The 12408-nt window shown below is 40.7% G+C and overlaps 1 protein-coding gene across 2 annotated transcripts in view; it reads left to right on the plus strand.

The window, feature by feature from the left end:
* LOC124774998 (G patch domain-containing protein 11-like) overlaps positions 1-12408 on the plus strand; it is a 138350-nt gene that overhangs the window by 33968 nt on the left and 91974 nt on the right. For both annotated transcript variants that reach the window (XR_007015580.1, XM_047249751.1), the window contains exon 3: positions 6342-6589. Coding sequence is in view for 1 of the 2 variants with exons in the window: in XM_047249751.1 (XP_047105707.1) it covers positions 6342-6589 (248 nt within the window). In the remaining variant the exon portion in view is untranslated. The remainder of the gene's footprint in view (positions 1-6341; positions 6590-12408) is intronic.

Here is a 12408-nt window from a genome sequence, read left to right on the forward strand (position 1 = left end):
CCGGACCGAGACTCTAACCTGGGTCCAGCACACATTTTTAATCTGTCAGGAAGTTTCATATCAGCGCACACTCCGCTGCAGAGTGAAAATCTCATTGTGGATAGCTCATATATTCCTGCAGTATTAAGTTTGTTCACTGCATCCTTGGTGAAACCTATAATGTCGTGGATCCTGGCTGCTGCTGGAAGTCTGTTGGAAACCTCATTGGTGGAGAATGCTGATGACCTCCACGTATAGTAAGTGCACTAGCAGACGCTTACTTTCTTCTCTTGTAATGTTCCAGTTAGGCTTGGCTGACTTTCTCATAATGTTATCATAAATGTTGGCACAAAATATGCACAGTAGCTGTCTGCCATCTGAACAGCCTTTTCCAGATGACATCACCTGATTGCTGCCTTTTTTTGACTTAACGTAAAGAATATGACACGACTTGGCGACATCATATCCTTGCCACATTGTATGAGTGGGGTCTCTGGGGATCACTCCCGATTTTTATCCAAAACTTCCTGTCACTCCGTACTTTGCGTGTCGAAGTTGGTGACTCTCGTAGTTCCATTCATATCCAGGAGGATGGAGTCCCGCAGGGCTCTGTATTGAGTGTCTCTCTATTTTTAGTGGCCATTAATGGAGTAACAGCAGCTGTCAGGCGCTCCATCGCACCTTCTCTGTATGCAGACGATTTCTTCATTTCGTACTGCTGCTCCAGTACCGTTGTTGCTGAGCGGCACCTCCAGGGAGCCATGCACAAGGCGCAGTCATGGACTGTAGCCCACGGCTTCCAGTTTTCAGCTGCAAAGTTGTGTGTCATGCACTTCTGTTGGCGTCGTACTGTTCATCCGGAACCCACACTTTATCTTAATGATGAACCACTCACTGTAGTGGAGACATATCAATTCCTAGGACTGGTTTTTGACTCTCGATTGATTTGGCTCCCAAATCTTCGTCAGCTTAAGCAGAAGTGCTGGCAGCACCTCAATGCCCTCCGTTGCTTGAGCAACACCAATTGGGGTGCAGATCGCCGTACACTACTGCGGCTCTGCAGAGCCCTTGTCCAATCCCGAATTGATTATGGGAGTGTGGTTTATGGTTCGGCAGCACCTTCAGCATTGCATTTACTTGACCCTGTGCTCCACTGTGGGGTTCTATTAGCGACAGGGGCTTTTTAAGCCGAGTCGGGTGAACAGCGTACGGGTGGAGGCTGGTGTCCCTCCACTGAAGCTCAGACGTGCGCAACTGCTTGCCAGTTACGCAGCACACATTCATAGTTCCCCTCAGCATCCAAATTACCCTCTCCTTTTCCCGCCCGTGGCAGTCCGTCTCCCTCATCAGCAGCCCAGATCGGGGCTAACGATTGCGGTTTGCGTGCGGTCCCTTCTCTCTGAACTGGAGTCCTTCTCTTTACCACCTCTACTTGCGGTCCGTTCATGTAGACCTCCTTGGTGTACGCCTCGGCCGCAGCTTCGTCTGGACCTTTAGCATGGCCCTAAGGCCTCCATTAACCCTGCCACTTTCCGCTGTCACTTCCTCTCGATTCTTGACGTGTTCCAGGGCTCTGAAGTGGTTTACACCGATGGCTCAATGGCTGATGGTCATGTAGGCTTCACATATGTTCATGGAGTACATGTTGAGCAGCACTCCTTGCCAGTTGGCTTCAATGTTCTCACTGCAGAACTGGCGGCCATATCTCCTGCTCTTGAGTACATCTGCTCATGCCCTGGTGAGTCATTTCTCCTGTGTACTGACTCATTGATTAGCCTATGTGCTATCGACCAGTGCTACCCTCGCCACCCTCTGGTAGCATCCATTCAGGAGTCCATGTAAGCCCTGAAACAGTCCCACCATTCCGTGGTGTTTGTGTGGAACCCAGGACACGTCGGAATCCCTGACAACGAACTTGCCGACAGGCTGGCCAAATGGGTGATGCAGAAACAGCTTCTGGAGATAGGCATCTCCGAAGCTGACCTGTGTTCTGTCTTACGCCACAGGGTTTTCCGGCTTTTGGAGACAGAATGACATAACAGCACACACAACAAACTGTGTGTCATTAAGGAGACTATGAATGTGTGGAAGTCTTCCATGCAGGCCTCTCGCAGGGAATCAGTTGTCCTTTGCCAACTCCGCATTGGCCATACGTGGCCAACTCCATCGCGATAACCCACCTCAGTGTCGCTGTGGCTCCCAAATGACAGTTGTCCACCTCTTGCTGGACTGTCCACTTTTAGCCGGTCTGCAGCAGACTTTTAACATTCCCAGCACCCTGCCTTCGGTGTTGGGTGACAATGGCTCCGCAGCAGCTTTAGTTTTACGTTTTATCTGTGAGAGTGGGTTTTATACTTCTATGTAGGTTTTAGAGCATGTCCTTTATCCCTCCATGTCCTTCACCGTAGTGCTTTTAGGGTGGAGGTTTTAATGTGTTGCAGAGTGACTGGCTTTCCCTTTTTATTCTCGTGGTTGGCCAGCCACTGTAATCTGCTTTCATGTTTTACTCTCTTCTGTTTCTAGCATCTCTCTGTTGTTTTCTTGTCCTCTTTTGTTTCTTTTGGTGTTCGTTGCCTTCCCTTCGTTCTTGTGGCTTTTCCTTTCTTTCCGTTTTGTGTTATATGTTTCGTCCATTTTATTCTCACCCTTGTGGCATTGTTTTATTAGGAGCAAGGGACCGGTGACCTCGTAGTTTGGTCCCTTCTCCCGCCTTTAAACCAACCAACCTGTACTTTGGCCAACATCAGTTTTTTTGCTGATGCAACTCATCTGCTGCTTTTAGTGTCCAATTTTCTAATGTAATTCTATCAGCACCACCTGATGCAATACAATGTTCTTCCTTTACAGTTGTTTTACTTTTTTGCTGTTGTTCTTATAATTTATTTTTAAGACTCTATCCATTCCATTGAGCTATTCTTCCAGATCCTTTGTTGTCTCTGACAAAATCCAATGTCGTTAGCACAGACCAAAGTTTTATTTCTTTTCCCTGAACTTAAATTTCCTATCCAAATTTATCTTTGGTTTCCTCTAATGCATGCGCAATACAGAGGTTGAATTATGTTGGAAATCACTACAACCCAGTCCTTCTCACTTCTCAGCTGCTGCTTCTCTTCCACGTCCTTTGATTATTATAGTTGAAGTTGGTTTTGTACAAGTTGCAGATAACCTTTCACCCGATGTATTCTAACTCAGCTACCTTTAGAATTCCAAAGAGCGCATTCTAGTCATCATTGTGAAAACATGTTTCTAAATTTACAAATGTTATGAACATAGGCTTAGATTTCTTCAGTCAGGTTGTAGGGTCTGTATTGCCTCTCGTGTTTCTGCATTCCTCTAGAACTCAAACTGATCTGTCACAAAGTGTGTTTCCAACAGTTTCTCCATTCTTCTGTATATAATTCCCATCAGTATTTTGCAGCCATGAGATACTATATAATTAAGGACTTAATGTATATAGGTTACCATAACCATTCCCAATTTAATGAAAGACATTGTATTGGTATTAAAGTTACCTAGATGGCGTTTGTTTTTATTGACATGATTCATTAAACTAATGGCCCAATAATATTCGTACTTGACAGCATCTGCTTTACTTTTTAACTATATTTTTCCTGAGGTCTGAGGATAATATTTCACCTATCTCATATACCTTGCATACCAAGTGAACTAGTTTCATCATTACTGGCTGTCCCAAAGATCTCAATAAGTCTGAGATAGTGTGATAAGGTACCTTCTTTTAAGTCTTTCAATGCTATGTAAAATTCTTCTTCCAGTACCATATCTCCACCTCTACTTTCTCTTCTCTTTCTATAATATTTTCTTTAAGTTTTTTCCTTTTTATAACCTTTCTAAATATTCCTTCCACTTTTCATCCTTTCCTTTTCATATTTTGTACTGTCTTGTCATCTGTGTTCTTGATATTCATACAGCTGCTTCACTTTTCTCCATATAGTTCATTAATTTTTCTACAGGTGGCATCTACCTTTCCCATAATCATGCATGCTTCTCCAGATTTGCATTTCTGTTCCAGGTGTTCTTACTATGCCAGTCTTTACTTTTAGCGATGTCATTTTTTTTAAATTTTGTACTCCCATTTGGCTGTTATATTTACTGCATTTTCATATGGTCTCCTATCATTGATTAAATGAAGTATCTTGTGTGTTATCCAGGAATTTCTACCAGGCTTTGTCTTTTTGCCTATGTAATCTTTTACTTCTACAGTTTTTTATCTATCGAAACCATGTGTTCACCTTTTATTGTAGTCCTTTTCCACTTTTCTTTCATTCGGTGCCAATACTCCCTTTGAAACTCTCAACAGCCATTAGTTCTATCACTTTATTCAATTTCCAACTTATTAGTTTCTTAACTTCCTGCAGTTTGTTCAGTTTTAACCTGCAGTTCACAACCAGTAAATTATGGTCAGTCCACATCTGCCCTTGGAAAAGTTTTGAAGTTCAAAAACAGGTTTCAAATTTTTTATCTTACCTTTATACAACCTATCTGAAACTCTCCAGTGTCTCCATGTCTCTTCCACATATACATCTTTCGTTAATGATTCTTAAACTGAATGTTAACAATGACTCAATTATGCTCCGTTCAAAATTGTACCAGGGGGATCTCCCTTCCACTCCTTTCCACCAGTCCATGTTTGATGAATTGTAGTCTCCCATCACCACCTGTTCCTTGTTAAAGGACTGGAAAATTTGTCATGATGAAATTTTTCAGAAAATTTGTAGGGAGATTGTGCGTGGGCATTGCTATGTGGTAGTCACTTACGTTGTTTCTGTAGTCTGGATAAAATGGGTGTAGGATCCCAGCTCCATTCAATGAGGAACACTAGCTTGCCACACTTGAGAATCTTTTTGTACATTTCTAGTTTGAAGAAGTTAACCTTTCATGAAAATGCTGTACATACATACACAAAGTTACAGCTAAAATTGAAACTGGGTGGGAGGTTGTACAGGTCCCTTAGGTACTTTCTGTAAAAATATCAACAACATGAATTATGGTCATGCTGGTAGCTCTAGTTCCCCTACTATGACTACAAATAATAATAATAATAATAATAATAATAATAATAATAATAATAATAGTGATAGTAATAATATGGTGGTGAAGGTGACGACGATGATAGTAATGCATTTGAGTATAAAAGTGAGAAGGTATGACATAGCTCTCAGAGAGGAATTCAGATAAACTGCCCCGGCTAGGGATTTAGGAAAAGGAGGGTACTTAGTTCTGACAGAGTAATGGGTGCATTCAAAAACAAGAACAACCTTATAGTTCTTATGTGATTCAGTTATCCAGCATTGTGAAGGAGATATTCCAAAGTCAGGTTCCAGCCACTAGATATACTTTAGAGTAGACACTTGTGTGAATACCTTGGTCGTTTTAGGTACATAGAGCCTTACTGAGGAATGACTGACTGTGTTAAAGGGTCAGAATCAACAATTCCCTTGGGAAGGATATAGACCCAAAAATAAAAACCGAGGATCGAATATCTGCTTAATGCCGGCTCAATCTGTTGTGGTTTGTAAACACTTCATTAACAACTCAATTTGTTTTCCATTCATTTTCTGTATGGTTTCCATTTTCTAATAAGTTTTCAATCATGTGAGCACCTTGACCTGAAAGATAATTAATTGTAGGATTCACTCTATGATCTTAGTGTTCCCATAATAAATATTATGATAAGGTTAGATTGCTACTCACAGAGAGAGAGAGAGAGAGAGAGAGAGAGAGAGAGAGAGAGAGAGAGAGAGAGAGTGTGTGTGTGTGTGTGTGTGTGTGTGTGTGTGTGTGTGTGTGTTTCTGTTTTAGAAGAAGGGCTTTTGGCCAAAAGTTCAAATGTATAGGAGTCTTTTTGTTGTGCTTATTAGCAACTCAGCATCACTTCTATATGATAAGTAGCAATCTATCCTTTTCATAATACTGTCATTATTCCATCCTGCATTTTCCAATGTTTCATTCCCTTAACCATTATTTCATATTGTGCAAAGTGAATATATGAAAAGGCAAGCAACGCAATGTTTATTTGTGGTCTAGAAGATTTAAACTAAAATACCAACTCAGAATTTGTAATTCTGTTTAGAAATTCAGAAGTTTTGTAAAATATCAAGGATTTTTGTAAATACTTCACAACTGTCTCTTGAAAGCATGTGTGAATTTCTGACTGCCTAGCAAAAGTTAAAAAATCCTGAGACTACACTGTACTGATAACTGATGTGTCTTTTTAGATACAACATACAGTTTTATAGTTTTGTTCCTCTAATCTCAAGTTTTACAATGTACGATAATTCCCAATTTATATTTCGTTATTAGAAATGTGTTTAATTTAAAGCAAAGAATATTGTCTTACCTAGGTTCAGGAATTGTGGAGCCTGTACCAATAGCTGTGAAGACAAATAGAGGAGGTCTTGGGAGGGAAGCAGCATTGAAAGAAATTAAAGAACAAAAACTGGCAATTAAGGCAAGATTATTAAAACACAGGAATCAATTAAATGATATAGAAAGTTACAGAAGTCAGATGACAAGAAAAATGGAAGAACGTCAGAATGAAGCTGATCTAAGGAAAAGTCAGAGAATTTGTGAGCAGCTTGACAAAAGAAAGGTTTGGTATTTAAATCTAGTTGTTCTGTTTACAGAAGACCATTTGTTCTTTTCCTGTGGTCCATTGCAATAATTCATTCTCACATTTAATATTTTTATGTATAAAAATATTTTGAAATGTTGCAGTCACTCTATGTACAACCCTGTGTTTTGTTAACCACATATCTGTGAGCAAGTGGAAGGGTTATGTTTATAATCTGGACGTGATAAAAGGTCTAAAGATTGTCATTGTTGACCAAAATTAATTACCAAATTAATAAACTTTTATAGTCCCTGATTGGGTATATAATAAAATAAATAAAAGTAACCATTCACTGTATAGTTGGGAAGATGTTAAGTGGCCTACAGGTACATAAACAAGTTGACATTTCGAGAATTGCTAGGATCGTCTCCAGTAAGTGATACAGAAAAAAAAAAGTTTGATCTATTTGCTATGGGAAGATGTTAAGTGGCCTACAGGTACATAAACAAGTTGACATTTCGAGAATTGCTAGGATCGTCTCCAGTAAGTGATACAGAAAAAAAAAGTTTGATCTATTTGCTATGGGAAGATGTTAAGTGGCCTACAGGTACATAAACAAGTTGACATTTCGAGAATTGCTAGGATCGTCTCCAGTAAGTGATACAGAAAAAAAAAGTTTGATCTATTTGCTACTTCAGTGCCAACAATTCAGTGAAGGAAAAAAATCTGACATTTGGCACCTCATAATGAACAAAAAAAGGGTAATTTCTAGTCATTTGTTAATAAATTTAGTTGCAAATCCCTTTCCCATCATATGTGTAAGTTTAAGTCCTCAGCGGACACCAGAATCCCCACTTCATCCAAAAACACAGAGCTTGGAGGTAGTGGTGGTGTGGGTGCCACCACAATTCCCTTGGTCTTGGGGACCTTCTTTTTGGATTTCTCTCTCTGTTCTTTGGGTTTCACTGGCTGGGAGGACTTCACTGGTACAGTCTCTGGGACTGGGGATGAGCATGAAGCACTACAACCAGCTGCTTTTGGGCTCTTCAGCCACTGGTGGATGTCATCTTTCCCACTAGGAGAAACCTGGGAAGGGAGTGACCCAAGGGACCCCTTCCTAGCGAGAGCAGCTGAAGAAGTTGTACGCTTCTCCGACTTAGAAGTGGGGACGGATGTCCCTGATGGTTGAGGGGTGTTGCTCCTGAAATAGGTGGTGCAGGAGCAGCAGGGAGGGAAGTGCTCCCCACCATCAAGGGGGCAGGTGTTGTCTTCTGGCTCTGAGAGGTGACTAGGGTTGGCAGAGCTGATGGTGATAGAACTGTTGTAGCTGCGGTGTAAGACGATGTCGTGCGTACAGTATGCAGGCATTCAAATTTCCTCTTAGCCTCAGTGTAGGTCAGTCGGCCCAGGGTCTTGTAGTCCATGATTTTCCTTTCTTTCTGGAGAATCCTGCAGTCTGGCGAGCAAGGCGAATGGTGCTCTCCACGGCTGACACAGATGGGAGACGGGGCACATGGAGTATTGGGATGTGGTGGGCATCAGCGATCTCAACATGTGACTCTGGAAGTACAGCAGGAAGACATATGACCGAACTTCCAACATTTAAAGCACCGCATTGAGGGAGAGATATAGGGAGCAGGGGTTGTGTAAGGATGGGCGAGTATATTGTGTAGGTTCGGTTGACGGCGGAATACCACGGTAGGAGGGGTGGGAAGGATAGTGGGCAGGAAATTTCTCATTTCAGGGTACAACGAAAGATAATCGAAACCCTGGCGGAGAATGTAATTCAGTTGCTCCAGTCCCAGATGGTACTGAGTTACGAGGGGAATGCTCCTATGTGGCCGGACTGTGGGACTTTTGGAGGTGGTGGGAGACTGGAAAGATAAGGCACTGGAGATTTGTTTTTGTACAAGAATGGGAGGATAATTATGGTCAGTGAAGGCTTCAGTGAGATCCTCAGTATATTTTGAGAGGGACTGCTCATCACTGCAGATGCGACGACCACAGGTGGCTAGGCTGTACTGAAGGGACTTCTTGGTATGGAATGGGTGGCAGCTGTTGAAGTGGAGGTATTGCTGGTGCTTAGTAGGTTTGATATGGACGGAGGTACTGATGTAGTCATCTCTGAGGTGAAGGTCAACATCTAGGAAGGCGGCTTGTTGGGTTGAGTAGTACCAGGTGAAGCAATTGTTACATTCCATCCTGTATTTTCCATTGTTTGATTATTGGTCTTTCATCATACTATGCTGAAGACTCATTGCCCTAGGAGTCATTTGAAACCATGTCAATGTTTTCAATGAATTTTTCTCGGATGCCTTCCTTCAAAAAGTAATTTTCTTCCAGAATTTCAGTATGGCATACACACTTAATCCACTCTTGCACTGTGACATCATCAGCTGCTCCCTGAAGTAAATTCAGATCTTTTGTTCTGACTGTGCAGTTTGTGGATGTGAACTTTCCTTTCACTGTGGTCCATAGATCTTTTGTTATTGTTGTTGTTGTTGTTGTTGTTTTCAGTCCTAAGACTGGTTTCATGACAGCTGTCCACTCTACTCTATCCTGTGCAAGCCTTTTCATCTCCAGATAACTACTGCAGCCTACATCCTTGTGTATTTCCTTGATGTATTCATTTATTGCTCTCTCCCTCCACAATTTTCCCCCTCACTCTTCGTTCCAGTACTAAAACCCCTTGAGGTCTCATAATGTGTCCTATGAACCATTACCTACTAGTCACTTTGTATCACAAATTTCTTTTCTTCCTGATTCTTTTCAGTACTTCCTCATTAGTTATGCGATCTATTCATCTAATCTTCAGCATTGTTTTGTAGCATCATATTTTAAAATCTTCTGTTATCTTTTTGTGTAAACTGTTTATCATCCTTGTTTCGCTTCCATACATGTCTTCGCTCCATACCAACATTTTCAGAAACTCCTTCCTGATGTGTAAGTCTATATTCAGTATTAACAAATTTCTCTTTTTCAGAAATGGTTTTCTTGCCATTGCCAGTCTACATTTTATATCCTCTTTACTTCAGCCAGCATCAGTTATTTTTCTGCCCAATTAACAGAACTCATCTACTACTTTAAGTCCTTCGTTTCATAATCTGTTTCCCTCAATGTCACCAGATTTAGTCCGACTATGTTCAATTAATCTTGTATTGCTTTTGTTGATGTTCATCTTATATCTTCGTTTCAAGGTGCTGTCCATTCGTTCAACCACTCTGAGTCCTTTGATGTCTCTGACAGAATTACAGTGTCATTGGGAGCTTCAAGGTTTTTTATTTCTTCTGCCTGAACTTTAATTCCTATTCTTAATTTTTCTTTGGTTTCCTTTACTGCATACTCAATGTACAGATTGAATAACATCGGTGATAGGCTACAACCCTGTCTATTCCCTTCTCAACCACTGCTTCCCGTCCATGCCCCTTAATTCTTATAACTGCCGTTTGGTTTCTGTACAAGTTGTAAATAGTCTTTAACTCCCTGTATTTTATCCCTCCTACCTTCAGGATTTCAAAGAGTATTCCATTGACATTGTCAAAAGCTTTCTCTATATCTACAAATACTATGAACTTAGGTTTGCCTTTGCTTAACCTATCTTGTAAGAGAAGTCGTAGGGTCAGCATTGCCTCTCATGCTACTACATTTCTCTGGAATTCAAACTGATCTTCCTGACGTTGGCTTCTACCAGTTTTTCCATTCTTCTGTAAGGAATTCGTGTTAGTATTTTGCAGCTTGTTCAACTGATAGCTCAGTAATATTCTTACCTGTTGGCACCTGCTTTCGTTGGAATTGGAATTATTATATTCTTTTTGAAGTCTGAGCTCTTGATATTCATACAGGTGCTTCTCTTTTCTCCGAAGATGTATTTAATTTTCCTTTAGGCAGCATCTTTCTTTCTCCTAGTCACCCGTGCTTCTCAGCCATTCCTGCTTCACTGTGCTGCGCTTCCTGTCTATCTCATTTTGTTAGACTTTTGTATTCCCTTTTGTCTGCTTCATTAATTGTGGTTTTATATTTCGTACTTTCATCAGTTAGATTCAATATCTCCTGTGTTATCCAAGGATTTCTTCTAAGCCATGTCTTTTTACCTGTTTGATCCTCTGCGGCCTTCAGTGTTTCCTCTCTCAAAGCTACCCATTCATCTTCTACTGTATTCCTTTCTCCTGTTCTTCTCAATTGTTGCCTAATGATCCCACAGAAACACTCTACATCGTCTGGTTCTTTCAACTTATCCAGGCCCCATTTGCTTAATTTCCTACCAATTTGCAATTTATTTTATTTTAATCTACACTTAGTAACCAGGAAACTGTGGTCAAAGTTCATGTCTGCTCCTGGAAAATTCATACAGTTTCAAATCTGGTTCAGAAATCTCTCTTTTTAACATCATGTAATCAGTCTTAAACATTCCGGTGTGTCCAGGTCTCTTCCACATGTACAGTCTTTTATCATGATTCTTTAACCATCCTACAATTTTTCCTTCTCTTCCTAGTCCTACTATTGTGTTCCAGCCCTCCAGCGCTAGCAAATTTTTCTCTCACTTAACTATCTGAATAATTTCTTTTATCTCACCATACATTTCTTCAATCTCTTCGTCATCTGCAGAGGTAGTTGGCATATAAACTTGTACTGTGGTGTCTGTCTGCTTATTGTCTATCTTGGGCACAATAATGTGCTCACTATGTTGTTCATAATAGTTTACCCCCATTCTTATTTTCTTATTCATTATTAATCGTACTCCTGCATTACCCCTATTTGATTTTTGTATTTATAACCCACACAAATGTGTGGTTCCTGAAGAGGGGCAGCCGCCTTTTCAGTAGTTGCAGGGGCAACAGTCTGGATGATTGACTGATCTGGTCTTGTAAAACTAACCAAAATGGCCTTGCTGTGCTGGTACTGTGAACGGCTGAAAGTAAGGGAAAACTACGGCCATAATTTTTCCCGAGGGCATGCAGCTTTACTGTATGGATAAATGATGATGATGTCCTCTTGGGTAAAATATCCCAGAGGTAAAATAGTCCCCCATTCGGATCTCCGGGTGGAGACTACTCAGGAGGACGTTGTTATCAGGAGAAAGTAAACTGGCGTTCTCCGGATCGGAGCGTGGAATGTCAGATCCCTTAATCGGGCAGGTAGGTTAGAAAATTTAAAAAGGGAAATGGATAGGTTAAAGTTCAATATAGTGGGAATTAGTGAAGTTGGGTGGTAGGAGGAACAAGACTTGTGGTCAGGTGAATACAGGGTTATAAATACAAAATCAAATAGGGGTAATGCAGGAGTAGGTTTAATAATGAATAAAAAAGTAGGAATGCGGGTAAGCAACTACAAACAGCATAGTGAACGCATTATTGTGGCCAATATAGATACGAAGCCCACGCCTACCACAGTAGTACAAGTTTTTATGCCAACTAGCTCCGCAGATGACAAAGAAATTGCTGAAATAAATGTATGATGAGATAAAAGAAATTATTCAGATAGTGAAGGGAGACTTCTTTTTCAGATAGTGAAGGGAGACGAAATTTAATAGTCATGAGCGACTGGAACTCGACAGTAGGAAAAGAAAGAGAAGGAAATGTATTAGGTGAATATGGAATGGGAGTAAGGAATGAAAGAGGCAGCCGCCTGGTAGAATTTTGCACAGAGCATAACTTAACATAGCTAACACTTGGTTCAAGAATCATGAAAGAAGGTTGTATACATGGAAGAAGCCTGGAGATGCTGGAAGGTATCAGATAGATTATATAATGGTAAGACAGAGATTCAGGAACCAGGTTTTAAATTTTAAGACATTTCCAGGGGCAGATGTGGACTCTGACCACAATTTATTGGTTATGACCTGTAGATTAAAACTGAAG

The sequence above is a fragment of the Schistocerca piceifrons genome, chromosome 2, assembly GCF_021461385.2.
Source record: "Schistocerca piceifrons isolate TAMUIC-IGC-003096 chromosome 2, iqSchPice1.1, whole genome shotgun sequence".
NCBI classification, from domain to species: Eukaryota; Metazoa; Arthropoda; class Insecta; order Orthoptera; family Acrididae; genus Schistocerca; species Schistocerca piceifrons.